This window comes from Phocoena phocoena, chromosome X, assembly GCF_963924675.1.
Source record: "Phocoena phocoena chromosome X, mPhoPho1.1, whole genome shotgun sequence".
Taxonomy (NCBI): Eukaryota; Metazoa; Chordata; class Mammalia; order Artiodactyla; family Phocoenidae; genus Phocoena; species Phocoena phocoena.
Window position 1 is genome coordinate 36,274,846 of NC_089240.1, and position 16,579 is coordinate 36,291,424.

General features: G+C 36.5%; 1 protein-coding gene across 5 annotated transcripts in view; it reads left to right on the forward strand.

Moving 5' to 3' along the window:
* The window catches only part of USP9X (ubiquitin specific peptidase 9 X-linked), a 91,790-nt gene extending 77,520 nt beyond the window's left edge, over positions 1-14,270 (forward strand). For 3 of the 5 annotated variants that reach the window (XM_065901193.1, XM_065901194.1, XM_065901195.1), the window contains 11 exons: positions 214-967; positions 1,360-1,483; positions 2,340-2,565; positions 3,085-3,214; positions 5,861-6,046; positions 6,517-6,737; positions 6,966-7,054; positions 10,869-11,025; positions 11,346-11,558; positions 11,923-12,018; positions 13,725-14,270. In XM_065901193.1, the coding sequence (XP_065757265.1) occupies positions 214-967; positions 1,360-1,483; positions 2,340-2,565; positions 3,085-3,214; positions 5,861-6,046; positions 6,517-6,737; positions 6,966-7,054; positions 10,869-11,025; positions 11,346-11,558; positions 11,923-12,018; positions 13,725-13,862 (2,334 nt within the window). In that variant the 3' untranslated portion in view covers positions 13,863-14,270. Of the gene's footprint in view, positions 1-213; positions 968-1,359; positions 1,484-2,339; positions 2,566-3,084; positions 3,215-5,860; positions 6,047-6,516; positions 6,738-6,965; positions 7,055-10,868; positions 11,026-11,345; positions 11,607-11,922; positions 12,019-13,724 lie in introns of all 5 variants that reach the window. The other 2 variants (XM_065901191.1, XM_065901192.1) reach the window with 1 other exon arrangement.
* The last annotated feature ends 2,309 nt before the right edge of the window (positions 14,271-16,579 follow it).

A 16,579-nucleotide genomic window follows, 5' to 3' on the forward strand; every position in this document is an offset into this window, starting at 1 on the left:
AGCAAAAGGCATCAGCTACTTCGTATTAGTTTTAGTGAACATTTTAAAAATATCAACTGACAGAAATGCTCTGATTATGTTCATTATCATGTATTTGTTTATACTTAAAATTTCAGATTAATCCTGAGAATTTAATAGTAGAGTTTTAAATTTTGTGGGTTTTTTGCAGTGGATTATAAGAGAACATCTAGTAATTTGCTGTGTTCATTTTAGGTTGATACTGTAAAGCGCTTGCTTATTAAAAAATTACCTCCTGTTCTCGCTATCCAACTAAAACGATTCGACTATGACTGGGAAAGAGAATGTGCAATCAAGTTTAATGATTATTTTGAATTTCCTCGCGAACTGGACATGGAACCTTACACAGTTGCCGGTGTTGCAAAGCTGGAAGGAGATAACGTAAACCCAGAGAGTCAGTTGATACAACAGAATGAGCAGTCTGACAGTGAGCCAACAGGAAGCACGAAATACAGACTTGTGGGGGTGCTCGTACACAGTGGTCAGGCGAGCGGGGGACATTACTACTCTTACATCATTCAAAGGAACGGAGGAGATGGCGAGAGAAATCGCTGGTATAAATTTGATGATGGAGATGTAACTGAATGTAAAATGGATGATGATGAAGAAATGAAAAACCAGTGTTTTGGTGGAGAGTACATGGGAGAAGTATTTGATCACATGATGAAGCGCATGTCATACAGGCGCCAGAAAAGGTGGTGGAATGCTTATATACTTTTTTATGAACGATTAGACACAATAGACCAAGGTGATGAGTTGATAAGGTATATATCAGAGCTTGCTATCACCACAAGACCGCATCAGATCATTATGCCATCAGCCATTGAGAGAAGTGTGCGGAAACAGAATGTGCAGTTCATGCATAACCGAATGCAGTACAGTATGGAATATTTTCAGTTTATGAAAAAACTGCTTACGTGTAATGGTGTTTACTTAAACCCTCCTCCAGGTAAGTATCAAGAATTTAGCTTCTTAGTAAGAAAGCATACCTCTTCTTTTACCTGCAGGGTTTCTTAGCAGGCATCAACATGTTCGTTTTCTTTCTTTTTGGTTGTTCTAAAGTCATGTTTCAGATGACTGTTAACCTTTGAGTGGTATATATTGTCTTGCCATTTGGAGACAGAGGAGCTTTTGTTCGCTACAACAGTTTGGTTTTTTTACTCAAGCATTAGTTGAAGGGTGCCTTACTGAACTACTAAGAATTATTTCATAAGTAGCCCAGGGGTTTTAACATAGTACTTGGAAAATTGTTGATAATGCAGATTTGTTTTTGGAAAATGAAAATGGGGTTTGAGCACAGAAATTTGTTTGACTATTTTTTAATCTACATTTTATTTTTAGGGCAAGATCACCTGTTGCCTGAAGCAGAAGAAATCACTATGATTAGTATTCAACTTGCCGCTAGGTTCCTCTTTACCACAGGATTTCACACCAAGAAAGTAGTCCGTGGCTCTGCCAGTGATTGGTATCATTGCTTTGAATTTTCATTCCTATTATTACTGGCATTTAGTTTGGTTCTTTAATGTACTGCTTTATTTTTTCCAAGCCATGATAATCTCATTTCAGATTTGGAATGCAGAATTTAAAAAATCTTGGTAGCGATAGTGAGAGAAATCATATTTAAATAATTACTGAGTGGTGGGATGAATTGGGAGATTGGGATTGACATATATACATTAATATGTATAAAATAGATAACTAATAAGAACCTGTATAAAAAATAAATTTAAAAAAATAATTACTGAGATTAAATACCACCTTTTATTATTCAGAAGTTGGCTTCTGTTTCTGTTACCTTGTATCATTGACATCTCTGTACAAAACATTACAGGATGATACTTAAAAGTCTAAGCTATCTAATCACAAAAGTATTAACATTTTAGCTTCCCTAGATTAAATTCAGCCATAGATTAAAAAGGTAGAAACTTAAAATGAGTTTAAGTTTCTAATTGTATAAATTTAGAGGCCATTATAATACCTCGATTTAACAATATTTACTTACTATTCTAGTAGTAAGATGTTAAGGGAATGGGGATTATTGTTTTGTCATTGAACCTAGAAAGAGTTTGGTCATGGATTTGTAGAGGACTGTATAAGTTTTCGTCTATTTATTTTGTCACTCTGTGAGAATAGACCAAGTCATAGTATTTATCTTTTTAATATTAGTACTAGAAGCTACCATTGCTGGTTCTCTCCCTCCAGTAGTAAAAGAAGTTCTTTGATGTTTTTTTTTTGGTTTGGTTCCTAGAGACCCATCCCTATACTACAGGAAACATGTTACTGAATCGATATTCATAGATTTTTGTTTGGTTTTGTCTTAGGTACGATGCATTATGTATTCTCCTTCGTCACAGCAAGAATGTACGTTTTTGGTTTGCTCACAATGTCCTTTTTAATGTTTCAAATCGCTTCTCTGAATACCTTCTGGAGTGCCCTAGTGCAGAAGTGAGAGGTGCATTTGCAAAACTTATAGTTTTTATTGCACATTTTTCCTTGCAAGATGGGCCATGTCCTTCACCTTTTGCATCTCCAGGACCTTCTAGTCAGGTAATTGCCCAGTTAACAGAAATAAGTTCTGTTTCCTGGAAGTTGAAGTCACAAATATATGTGCATCTGTTTGATATATTTACCTAACGAACGTGCATGAGCACGTAAACCAGATAGTCCGATAACTCAATGTTTATATGAGTTCCATTAAAAGTACTTCCCAGCAGTGAATAGTGACTATTGGCTCTTTAAAACATAGCGGAATTTTCTGTTAATTCAGTTACATTCAGTGGCTTAGTTATACACTTAACTGTTACATAAATTGTATATAAATTTAAATGGACTTCCATTTGTTAAAGCTTAGAACAGTATGAAGCCTCTATAATGAAATCTACATTGGATCTTCATCCCCTTTCCTAAAAAGCAACCCTTTTTAATCATTTCTTGTGTGATCAGTCCTTCCAGAAATTTCTGCCTATATTTAACATGTATATGTGCATGTCCGTTTTTCATGCAAAGAGAATTATATTGTACCTGCACCTTGTTGCTGAAACACAACCAATGTTTTATCCTTTACAGGCTTATGACAACTTAAGCCTGAGTGATCACTTACTAAGAGCAGTACTAAATCTACTGAGAAGAGAAGTTTCAGAGCATGGGCGTCATTTACAGCAGTATTTCAACCTGTTTGTAATGTATGCCAATTTAGGTAAGAATTTAAGTTTTCATAATTCTCTTTTAATATATTAAGTAATGAAGTCATGTAAGTCACATGATGAAATATAACCTGGTCTAAAATAGAAACAGTGTTCCATAAAACCTATTGTGAATTTTATTTGAAACTTTTTTTTTTACACTGCACTTTTCACCTTGTACTTTATCATTATTTATGCATGTGTCTTATCTCTGCACCAGACACAGGTCAAAATCTGTATCTTAATCATATTTTTATCTCCTAAAGTAGTGGTGCTAGACCTTTTTTTTTTCTTAAATACTGATGCCTGGGCCCCATCCCAAACCAACTGAATAAGAATTCTCAGAGCTAACACAAGGAATCCACATTTTCAAAAGGTCCCTGGATGTGTAATACTCACCAAGTTTGGGTAAAGGACTTAGTCTGTACGTAAGTTTTTGTTGACGTAAACTAAATTAAAATCGGGGATAATATAAATATTCACTTAAATTACCTGTTATTTATGTTAAGTTCTAAACCCAAACATCCCTGTCATTCCAGGTTTTTTGTGCATGAACTTACCAATCGCCAGTTGATCCATGGCCCTTTTAACATAAGCAACATTCTACTTTGCGTTTGTCGTCTTTTCCCTTACCTTCCCATACTGGAGATGCTTGCATATTTGTAGTTGAAAAGAATATTTACGCAAACAAGCATAAGGGGAATCTGTATTTCACACTTAGAAATGCCAATTCTTAGGTATTTATAAAAATCTCACTCTTCAACTCCCTTTTTAGGTATTCCCTGTTCAGAAAACATGCATCGTTGGTCCATAATCTAATCTAATTAAAATTTCCCTGCTAAAAGCAAATATGGGTCTATAAACTTGAATACGAAATCCTTAGGACCAGATAGATATGCTTTGTGGTTCAGACTGTTTGGTTTTAAGAAAGGTAAAATAGCCCATATGCCCTGAATTATGTAACATCCCTAGAGCAGGGTCTGAAACAGCACTTTGTAATCATACACGTGAATATTCACACTGAGAGGGGATGATTGAAGACTGTGCATAGCCTCTTGTCAGTTCAGGCCAGATTTTCACAGCAAGTTTATGAATGAACTTTGTTTATATTGATGTTAAGAGCTGTTTGAATCTTAGGATTTCAGATAAGGGATTTGTGGATGGACCTGTATTTATTATACTTCTTGGAACATGGCAATAAATAAGACACCTATTTTCTAATGGAGTATAGAAGCAAGTTAAAAGGTACTTGCCATAAAATATGTTTGTGGCTATAATGGGGAAAATACAAAGTGCTATGGAAGTACATCATAGGGGGAGTGTGGGGGACTTAGTGGGGAAGATGTGGGAATTGGTCGGTTGAGTCTTTCCATCCAGAGTGAACAGCAGGTGCAGAGACTTGGAATAAACTCAGCATGGCTCATTGGAGGAAATGAAAGTTATTCAGTCTGACTAGAACTGATGTAATATGGGGATGGCAGGAGTGGTGAGCAGAATTTTCTAATTGTGCTATTCTGTCAAGCCTTGTGAGAGATTCTGGACTTTATCCTGAGAGCATTGATGAGCCATTGTAGAGTTTTGAATAGACATGGCTTCTAGAAAGATCCAGGCTGCAGTGTGGAATGGATTATTGGGGAGTAAGACCAGAGATTGTTAAAGTAATTTATAGATAGAAAATTGTTGTGGCTTATACTGAGGAACTGGCAGTGAGCGGGATACAAGTAGTCAGATTCTGGTGCTTTTTATTGGAGATAAGGACAGTAGGATTTGGTGATTGGATATTCAGGGAAGGGGAACACGGAAGAGATGTTAAGAATGATGCCCAGAATTCCAACTTGACAAACTGAGCAGGAAGTAGTGCCATGTACTGAGAGGGGAAACACAGGAGGAAGAACGTGGACAGGGAACTTGAGTCTTTGTGACACCCAAATAGAGATGTCCAGTAGAGCGGTGATCTATTTGTCTGGAAATATTTTGGAATCAGCTGAATGAAAATAGCTGGAACTTGAAGCCATTAGAGTGGGTTTGATCGTCCAGGGAAGGCATATGGTGTGAGAAGATAGCCTGACGTGGGAACTTTGAGGACCATCACTTTTGAAGACAGGAAGGAGGACTCACAAATAAGAAGAGGTAGAAAGAAAATAAGACTGGAACCCAAGAAAGGAAATGGTTATGGTTTGAGAACTGTTCCTTAGCTTTAAACCAGAAAAGGGGGCAGAAGCCAAATAGGCATGGGTTTAGGACTGGGAAGACGAGAAAGTAGAGGGAACAAGTTTAGGCGTCAAGAAGCTTGGCTGAGGAAGAAAGGCAGTTCATAAAAGAATTCTTATTTCTCAGTTTTCGTCATTCACCTAATGATGAGGATTGCAGACTAGGCAGTTCCCGAGACTCCCCAGGCCATAGAAGGTGTTTCTCTTCCTTATGCCCAGTAGGATTGGAATGTCATAGTCACCGTTTAACCATTTCAGTACTTAAATCCAGTTATACTAACTCAGTAGATTTTTGGTTCTGATTAAATAATACTCTGAATGCTAAGTAAAAGTGATCTTCTGATCATAAAAGTTGTAGAAAAATATTTTAATATGAAGCCCTTCCGTCCCAGTTCTTTGCTCTCATATAATTCTTCCCCTCTCTTCCTGCTTCTCCCTTCTTTATTGTAGGTGTGGCGGAGAAGACACAGCTTCTGAAATTGAGTGTACCTGCTACCTTTATGCTTGTGTCTTTAGATGAAGGTCCAGGTCCTCCAATCAAGTATCAGTATGCTGAATTAGGCAAATTATACTCAGTAGTGTCACAGCTAATCCGATGCTGCAATGTCTCGTCAAGAATGCAGTCTTCAATCAATGGTAAAGTCAAATACTCCATTCTTTACGTTGGTTTTAAAGTACTGCTGGCCATATATAGTACCTGATTCAAAGTAATTCCAAAGATATTTAAAAATAAAATGAGAGTCTGAAAGTCCATGCTTTGGAATATTTTATAATATTTTGAGTCCTGCACCTTTTTCTCATATTTAAAGGGAATTTTTCTGTCTACTTGCTACTGAGGTTGGTACCTTGTTTATGAAGTAGTTTTAAGAATTAACTTTTATATAAAGAAAACGCCAGTGTTGGCATTTCAATTTTATATTTTATCATCTTGATATATGTGATCATTATAATGCTTAATATTACTTTCTTTGTTGTACTCAGGAAACTTGATTTAAAATATTATTTTCATAAAATAAAAAATTCATAAGCTATTTTCTGTGGTGAAAGCTGAGTATTATTGTAGAGAAGCCGATTAGTTTTTCATTGATGACAAATCTGTATTCTAGGTAATCCTCCTCTTCCCAATCCTTTTGGTGATCCTAATTTATCACAACCTATAATGCCAATTCAGCAGAATGTGGCAGACATTTTATTTGTGAGGACAAGTTATGTGAAGAAAATCATTGAGGACTGCAGTAACTCAGAGGAAACCGTCAAATTGCTTCGTTTTTGCTGCTGGGAGAATCCTCAGTTCTCATCTACTGTCCTCAGTGAACTTCTCTGGCAGGTTAAAGGAAAATATACATTCATATGTCTCTATAATTTGATTTGTTATTCCTTTATTTTATATTTTTATTTTTTAATAGTTTTTTTAATATAATTGACTTTACAATTATATTAGTTTTAAGTGTGCAACATAGTGATTTGATATTTTTATACATTACACATTACAAAAGGATCGCCACTGTTGCTGCTTTAAAATAAGTTCTTCACCATGTCTTACCTGTTTTTAAAGGTTGCATATTCCTATACTTATGAACTCCGGCCCTATTTGGATCTGCTTTTGCAAATCTTACTGATTGAGGACTCCTGGCAGACTCACAGGTAGATACCCTTTTTTGTTCCTTGCCCAGCTTTTAGAGTAACTGAAATTACCAGTCGGCACATATTTTTTTTTTTACCTCTTGAATATCTAATAAATGTATCTTAAACAAAACATAAGACAAGAATGAATAAAAAGGTCCCCCCTTCCTCACAGTTTTATTTCATTTTTTACTTTTTGCTCTCATTGCCCAAGCTGCATACTTAATATATTAACCTTTCTCTTTCAATTGTTGTGTTTTTTGTTTGGGGGGATTTTTTTGTAAATGTTTCAATTTCATTAATGATGCTCTAGGGTTATTTTAGGATTAGATTACGTTAGTTTTAGAATTACAGGAGATAACATTTGGTTATCTAAATATAGTGCCTTCAGTAAGTACTGTCAGTTCCCATTATTCATGGTAGTTACGGTCTGAAAGTCACTGTGAACACTGAATGAGCAAATACTAAATCATTGCTCCTGGGGGAAAAACAGGGTTAGGTTCTTGCCAGGCTCTGGTTACTTTTTTTTTTTTTTTTTTTTTTTTTTTTTGTGGTACGCGGGCTCCAGACGCGCAGGCTCAGCGACCATGGCTCACGGGCCCCGCCGCTCCGCGGCATGTGGGATCCTCCCGGACCGGGGCACGAACCCGCGTCCCCCGCATCGGCAGGTGGACCCTCAACCACTGCGCCACCAGGGAAGCCCTGGTTACTTTTTTCTTTTTCAACCAATCAATACATAACCTTTTTTTAATGTGTGTTTCTGTTTAAAGACACCTTATTTACTGTATATTGCTGACTTATTAACGTTGAATTCACAATAAATCGGGTCTGAACAAAGCTTATCTGACATATATTTTCTCTGCAAAGCACATCACGGCCTTCTTGGGCTTAGAGAACATTAGACAGCACTTCAGCACTACACTTTTTTTTTTTTTTTTTTTTTTTTTTTGTGGTACGCGGGCCTCTCACCACTGCGGACACGGCCCACGGGCCCAGCCGCTCCGCAGCATGCGGGATCCTCCCAGACCGGGGCATGAACCCACGTCCCCCACATCGGCAGGCAGACCCTCAACCACTGTGCCACCAGGGAAGCCCAGCACTACACATTTGAGGCCCTTTCTAAACAGTGAGATCAACACAAAGCACAAAAATGTGAAAAGCTGTCACTGAAATAGATGGGAAAAAGGATACTTGTTTACAGTATGAGCTAAAACAATGCCGAATATCACTTTGTTCCACTTCAGATGGGAACGTGTGTTGGGCAACTCAGATGTTTTTGCTACTCTGCATGTGACTACAATTGCAAAGAGTTGATTTTTACCATTACAGATAAAGTTTAGCAAGTAGGCAAAACTGCAGATATGGAATCCGTGAATAAATGAGCATGAACCATAACTAGTTTTTCAGTATACGTACATGAGGTTTAGGAGTTAGCAATTTTTTATTTATTTTATTATTTAATTTTTAAATTTTATTTTTAATATTTATTAATTTAGGACTAAGGTTATCCAGCTTAGCTGTCCCTTAAGCTTCCTCCAGAATTCCTCTTTTTACATAAAAGCTTAATACATTATCCTTAATCCCAAGAGCAATACAGATGATGATGAACTATGGAATTAGTTGGCAACTTTGCCAGATTTTATAACTTCCCTCCCTACATGGACAATAGTGTAAGAGTTTATGTTGGGAAACAATTGACAATCTGTATAACAGACTGCCTCCTATCTGTCAGTGTAATAATTAAAACAGAAACCTGGGACTTCCCTGACAGTCCAGTGGTTCCATTACAGGGGACAAGGGTTCAGTCCTTGGTCGGGGAACTAAGATCCCATATGCTGCACAGCATGGCCACACAAAAAATAAATGAATAAATACATTCATACATACATACCTACAAGTTTTATAACAACAAAATGCTTAAAGAGAAATTAAAATCTTGAGTCTTGGGATTGCAAATGCCAGAATTTATGAAATAATATTTTCAAATTATTCACCAGAATTACCATCATAGATTTCCAACAGTTGAATTAATATTGTAAAAATAGCATTAAACCAGAAATCAATTTTCATTAAGCACAAAATTTAGTAGTTCTAAAACTATAGCTGCTTATTTTGCATACTACCAGTACTCTTCTCAATGTGATCAGAGGATCTGAAACTTAAGAGTTGGTTGAAATGGAATCTAACTTTTCATTATTTTCTTTTGAAAATATTGTAAGCATTTATAGCTTTAAGCCAATTAGCCACATCTTAGTTCTCTTGTTTCATTAGAGCAAGTAATAATGCTAAAGGCATGTGTGCCGAATTAAACATGGGAATTTGACTTTTGTGTAATGATAAGATTGTTGTTATGAGTCCCTGGCACCAAGCTTGAAAATAATTTTCTCATAGTGGGCTTTTTAGGTAATTTAGTAAGCAGTGTGTATTTATGGAGCATCTCCCGTGGGCCTGGCACCGTTAAGCATTGGGGAACAAGGGAGGGAAAGGTAATATTGATAAAAACGGCATTTGAAAGCAGTTGATTCATTATCACTTGACAAAACTGAAGGTAAAAGCAGAATATACACTGCAGTGTTTCAGATTAAATAGCAGGAAGCCTGTACATGGTTGATTGTGTGGTCTGAAATGATTAAACTTTGCAAAATTACAAAGTCATGATTTCCAAACAAAACAGATTTTATAAATGCATGTAATACAAAAAAACAAACTTGAATTTTGATTTGGAACGTTCTATTAAGTAAAATATAAGGTATACAAAAGGTTTTTTAGGTATTGTTTCTTTATTGAGGTAAAAATTCACTATTTTAACCATTTTAAAGCATACAATTCAGTGGCTTTTAGTACATTCACAATGTTGTGCAACCATTACCACTGTCTTATTCCAGAACATTTTCATCACTCCAAAAGGAAAATCCAAACCCAATTAAGCAGTCGCTCCCTAGTCCTCCCATCCCCCAGCCCCTGACAACCACTAATCTGCTTTCTATCTCTATGAATTTGTCAGCGCATAGGCAAAATATCCAGGACTTGCCTGGACATCTCATATGAACGGAATCATACAATGTGTTCTTTTGTATCTGGCTTCTTTCACTTGGCATAATGTTTTCACATTCATCCATGTTAGAGTACATATCTGTACTTCATTGCTTTTTATGGCTGAATAATATTCCATTGTATGGGTACATTACATTTTGTATATTCGTTCATCTGTTGGTAGATATTTGGGTTGTTTCCACCTTTTGGCTGCTGTGAATAATACTGTTGTGAACATTCATGTACAAGTTTTGTATTTCTTTTTAAGCACCTGTTTTCAATTCTCTTGGATATATAACTTAGAGTAGAATTGCAGGCAGGTGAATTTTTAAATATTTTTTGAAAAATTGTAAAATATTCATAACAAAATTTACCATTTTAACCATTTTTAAGTGTACAATTTGGTGGAATTAAGTACATTCACAATATTGTGTTAACTATCACCACTGTCCATCTCCAGAACTTTTTCATCATCCCAAACTGAAACTCTGTACCCATTATTCTTGCTTTCTCTGATTTTTGCCTATTCTCTAAATACCTTGTATAACTGGAATCATATGATATTTGTCATTTTGGATTGGTAATAAGTTGGTACTAGGAGGCCATATGACCTTGGGTTGCAAGCCTTTTAACCTCTCTGTTTTTCTTATCTGTGTTCAAGGGTTTAAGAAGAGGACTTACTGTCTAGCATTAGATTACATAACTACATCAAAGACATTTATTGAATGGCACATAGTAGGCACTCAGTAATGTTAGCTGCTATTTGATTTTAGAAGTTTTTATTTATCTGGTTCTCTTTCAGAATTCATAATGCACTTAAAGGAATCCCAGATGACCGAGATGGGCTCTTTGACACAATCCAGCGCTCTAAGAATCACTATCAAAAAAGAGCATACCAGTGTATAAAATGTATGGTAGCTCTCTTTAGCAATTGTCCTGTTGCTTACCAGATTCTGCAGGTGAGGGTCTCTCTCCCTTCCTCTCTCTCTCTCTCTCTCTCTCTCTCTCTCTCTCTCTCTCTCTCTCGCTTTCTCACTCTCTCTCTCTCTCTCTCTCTCTCTCTCTATATATATATATATATATATATATGTGTGTGTGTGTGTGTGTGTGTGTGTGTGTGTATATACACACACACATATAATTTTGTAGAAATCTGAATCAGAATTAAGGATTCTGTTTTAAAAGAAGAGAATTACGAGAATTTGGAGTTGTCGTTTAAAATTACCTTTGAAAAGCATTCCAAAACCTTTTACATATATAGTTTTATTTTCTTTTGAAGGGCAATGGAGATCTTAAAAGAAAGTGGACCTGGGCAGTGGAATGGCTTGGAGATGAACTTGAAAGACGACCATACACTGGCAATCCTCAATACACTTACAACAATTGGTCTCCTCCAGTGCAAAGCAATGAAACATCAAATGGTTATTTCTTGGAGAGATCACATAGTGCTAGGATGACACTTGCAAAAGCTTGTGAACTCTGTCCAGAGGAGGTAAAAAAAGCCGCCAGTGTGCAGCAGATAGAAATGGAAGAAAGCAAAGTAATTCTTCACTTTATAGGCCAGTGTTTATGTATTAATGATAACGGTAAAAAAAATTATGTTGAAGTTTGTTTATATGTGGTCTTAATGAGGGAGCCTTCTTTTAGAGCAATATTTGTGAAATTGCCTGAATCTAGTATTTCTAAGAGAACCCAAATCAGGTTCCTTTCAGTTACTTTGTTTATCTGTAGTAAAAGAAAAGTTGTTAGTGGGTCAGTTTTTTAGATTTTAAAGATTTTATTTCAAATAGAAAAAAAAATAAAACTAAACTTGAATTTGGCTACATAATTCTTTATCTTTAAATATTTAAAATCAGGAGCCAGATGACCAAGATGCCCCAGATGAGCATGAGTCGCCTCCACCTGAAGATGCCCCATTATACCCCCATTCACCTGGATCTCAGTATCAGCAGGTATATTGGGCTTGGTTCGTGTTTTTATTCCCTAGAACCAATCTTTATGCTTTATTTAAAGGATGGCTAAGTGTTTTTTTTGTTGTGGTACGCGGGCCTCTCACTGCTGTGGCCTCTCCCGCCGTGGAGCACAGGCTCCGGACGCGCAGGCTCAGTGGCCACGGCTCATGGGCCCAGCCGCTCCGCGGTATGTGGGATCTTCCCGGACCAGGGCACGAACCACTGTGCCACCAGGGAAGCCCAAAGGATGGCTACGTGTTTTGTTGTGACTGTAAAGTAATAGAGGGATTATCTAGACTAGCTTTGGCGGCACGATCAAAAGAGGAATGGTTAGCATGGGGTCACAATGTGGCATGTTTGAGCTTGCCCCTGTGGTGTTTTCCTGGTCAGATATGTGCCCTTACTTGTACTAGTAGATGACGTTTGTAAAACTATGATTATTCACGTCAATATAAAATGATAATATTTAGTATAATGGATTAAGACGACATTTCTTGTTGGGCTAAGTGTGCGAGTGGATTTTGAAGGCACTAAGATATGACAGTGAAGGAAGAAGTGTTTGCTTATTACTTAGCATAACCAAGACTTCAATGACAGTAAAAATTGTTGGAAAAAAATCAGGGATTTGACAGATTTCCATGAATTTTTCTGTGAAATCAATAACTAAATAAATTTAGACGAAGAAACGTTCTAAATGAGAGTGTCTCTTTCTAAACCCCAGATGTGACTAATTCAGATCTTTTGAGGCAGTGGTCCTTAAACTTGCATAAGCATGGGAATCCCCCGGTGGGCTGTTGCAGCAGAGTGCTAGGCCCCACCCCAGCGTTTCTCATTCACTACATTTCTAACGAGTTCCCAACTGCTGCTGCTGCTGCTGCTGCTGCTGCTGCTGCTGCTGCTGCTGGTCTAGGAACCATGCTTTCAGAACCATTATTTAAGCATTCTGTCTTATATTTCAGGGTGGAAATAGAAGCATGCTGACTAGAAATGTTGAATATGACTGGAAAATGCATATTCAACATGTTAATTTTTGTAATAGAAATTACAGAAAGTTAAAGCCTATGATCTTCTTGGCTTAACTGGTGGGAACGTACAGAAAAATGAGTTCAGGGTTTTAAAACATTAAGGACCCAAATCCACAAGGAGAAGAGTTACTTTCCTCGGCCGTGAGAAAACTCATATATTAATCATGCCTGGTTAATCCATTCTTTTCAGTGTTGTTTTCTTTTCATTAACATCGTCCTGTGTTCAGGGTTGTTGCTCATGCAGACCTCATATGATCATTCAATCAGATTTCTCATATGGGAGTTTCAAGGTGCTCAGGAGAGTGAGGATAGAGGTGTTCCAGCTCACAGATCCCTTTTCATGAATATTTTTTACCACGAGCAATAATGGGCTGTGTTATCCCTTATTTGTCAGACTTGAATCTAAATAATTTTTGGCACTTAAAATCACTTTGGCCAAAGAATTAAACAAACCTACACTGCTTTTATTTGGGGCTTTGGGGTTTGAATTTAGGCTACCTTTTCTCTTTCAAACCACTTTTTTTTTTTTCTTTTCCATCATTAGCCCAAGTGTATTTACTCTTTCTAAGTCCTAGGAATAAAAGAAATGTTTACATTTCTACAAACTTCAGCCTGTGATCTTTAAAGTTGAAGTTTAATATATGAAAAGTTTTAACATGCAGATCTCTTCTCCCCTCCCAGAATAACCATGTGCATGGACAGCCGTATACAGGCCCAGCAGCACATCACATGAACAACCCTCAGAGAACTGGCCAGCGAGCACAAGAAAATTATGAAGGCAGTGAAGAAGTATCCCCACCTCAGACGAAGGATCAGTGAAATGCACATGATTAACTGGTTCCATCAAGACTGTGCACCCAGGCCTTACAGTCCAACCTTTTTCTGTGTCTGGCTAATATTTAAAACTAGAAAAACTATTCCTAATCAACATGGAGTGGAAAGTTTATTCACTGTCTTACCTGCAGAAATTTGCTGTCAATATATAACCCGCCTGCAGTGGAAAGTGTATAGTGTTTTGTAATAAATGGCCTGATGCTAATGTGTAAATGGCAAAGGTGTATATAGTATATTAATGTTTGACTGTTAATTCTTAAGCAAGAAACTTTTTTCTTGATGAGACTCACAGATCTACAAAACCTACAAAAGTTATTTCCTTGTTATACCCATTGCACTCTGCAACCAGTGTTGCCTGCCTTAACGGCAGTTGGATCAACTCCTTTACAAAAACAAAAAAGAAACCAACAGCAACAAACCAGAGCCCATCCATTTCAACCACACCAATAGTTTCATGTTAATTCTTTGCCACTGGAGTCAGTTTTATTATGAGCAGTGAAAGGCTGGTAACCTTTAAATTATTTGGTTGATGTGGAAAATTTGGTGATGTAACATTGTTTCTAGATCTTTTTCATTGCCTTTTTATTCTGAGGTTAGGTTAATCACTTTGAAGCTATAGTTACGCTGTAACATGTAGCATGGCTTCACACCAGGTTAGTGTAGCCAATGAGGAAAAAATTACCATAATGACAGCAGTTGTCCCAGTGCGACAGCTGTATTGCTCAGAGCTTTTCCGTCTTACACCTAGAATATAAAATATAAAACAAGGAGAGAAATGTGATAAACAGGTGGTTTTCAGTTACACATATGTTGCTTACATCTAATGTTTGACAGTTCAACCTCTGGGTGGGATAAGGAAACTTAAGTATCAGTAATGGGAATTTTAAAAGATTTAAAACAAATATGCAAAAATTTGCTATGCCAGGATGCTTGGAGCATAATAGAAGACTGTATTTGGTGTGCTTGTTCTGTTTCTTTGGTAGAGCTTATTAGGAGAACCTTTTAAAACTTTCCTTCTGCTGGATCCCAGTGAAGTGGAAGTCAGAATCCTACAATATTTGGAGTACCACTGCACCAAGATGTCTGGCTGAGCTTCTGCTCAGTCACAGTTTTACTTGAAAGCAAGAATTGTCCTAGCTCCTTTTCCATTATTCCAAAAATTTTAACATTTGAAGCAGGGTCTAATTAAAAAGGAAACTGGTTAGTTAATATAATTGAGGTATAATTTCAGAATAAGCATTTAATTAAAGATAAGGAACTCATCAGTTAATAGAGAATTGGTAACTTGAATGTGTGTAATTTTTTGGAACCTGTCTAAAAACCAAATACCCCTGCAAACAGATACAGTCCACCCTATTCTATTTAAATATTTTGCTGTTTTATTTTATAGAAATTATTTTGCTGAATTCACAAATAGAATTTGATTTAAGAAGAACTTTTTGTCCTGTGGTGTGTTTTGGTTTTTTGGTTAATTTTTTGTCTTTTTTTTTGTTTGTTTTTTAAGGACTGCATATTAAAAATAATTCTGTGCATAGCATGCCTAGGCATGACACTGAATTCAGGAGTTCAGTCACATTGAATTTTTGTGCACAGAAAGATTTGACCTTTGGCCCTTTACTAAAAGACTTAGAGAAAAACAGGATTGTTGACACTGTAAAAGTTTCCTAACATAATCAATCTTGTACTTTTTGTATGTTTTTTATATACATGTATATTTAATGAGCACAAGCTTGGTTGTATTTTTTACAATTCAGTTAATAGGCAAATGTTTTGTCAAAAAGGCTATAGTTGGAATTGAACAAAGCAGAAACAAAATTGAGAATTGTGTTGTTTTGTGATTAAAAGGGGCAGGTATTTAAGATAAAGCTTTGGATATCTTATTTGCAGTACTCTGTAGTCAATCTGTGCTTCTAGGTTTTCTGTAATATTAGGAAATTTTGACACCGGATAGATCCTGTTTTTACCTTAAGTATATTACATCTGAGTTTGTTAAGTGTGAGCCAGAGTCATACACACTGTGTGCAGTTCCAGTTGGTAATTTTAATTTAGAAGTTCCTCAATTCCAAGCCTCCTTAACAATGAGCAGAATAGGCTAAATTTATTTGGACAAGTTGCTATCATTAAATATACCATCTAACCATCTGAGATGATTTTTGTGTTTCCTGGTCCTTAACAAAAGTATGTAATATACTTAATTTTAAAATGAATGACATCCTAGACATGAAAAACCTGACATTTTAAAAGGCTGTGAATTTTTCTCCTTGGAGGGAGATCCCACTTTCCGTTGCTTTGAATTTACAAGTCCCCTAGTGCCAGGTGAGGGCTTGTGAATCCTTTCCCCCTCCATTTGAGGAAGAATGGTCTGTGTTGTGACCAGGATCTAGGAGAGGTGAATGGAGAGTCTTATTTTTGTTTGTTTGTGCAAATTATTTTCTATATTTAACTCTTAAGCAAGCATTAATGTATAACTGAACATTTTAAGATGCATGTTATTGTAAGAGCAACATAGTGGTGGATTTTGAGGTCTTTTTCTGAACATAAATGGCACATTTTAAACTTCCAAGTCTTCAAAGTGCCTAAAGATTATTTAATTCTCCCTCAGCTGATTTCTTGAGCCATATATATATTTCCTACTTTACATGTTTGTTGCGGAATCACTAGTCTTCCTTTCAAAGAAGTACCCCCGGAATTCTAAATGGCAT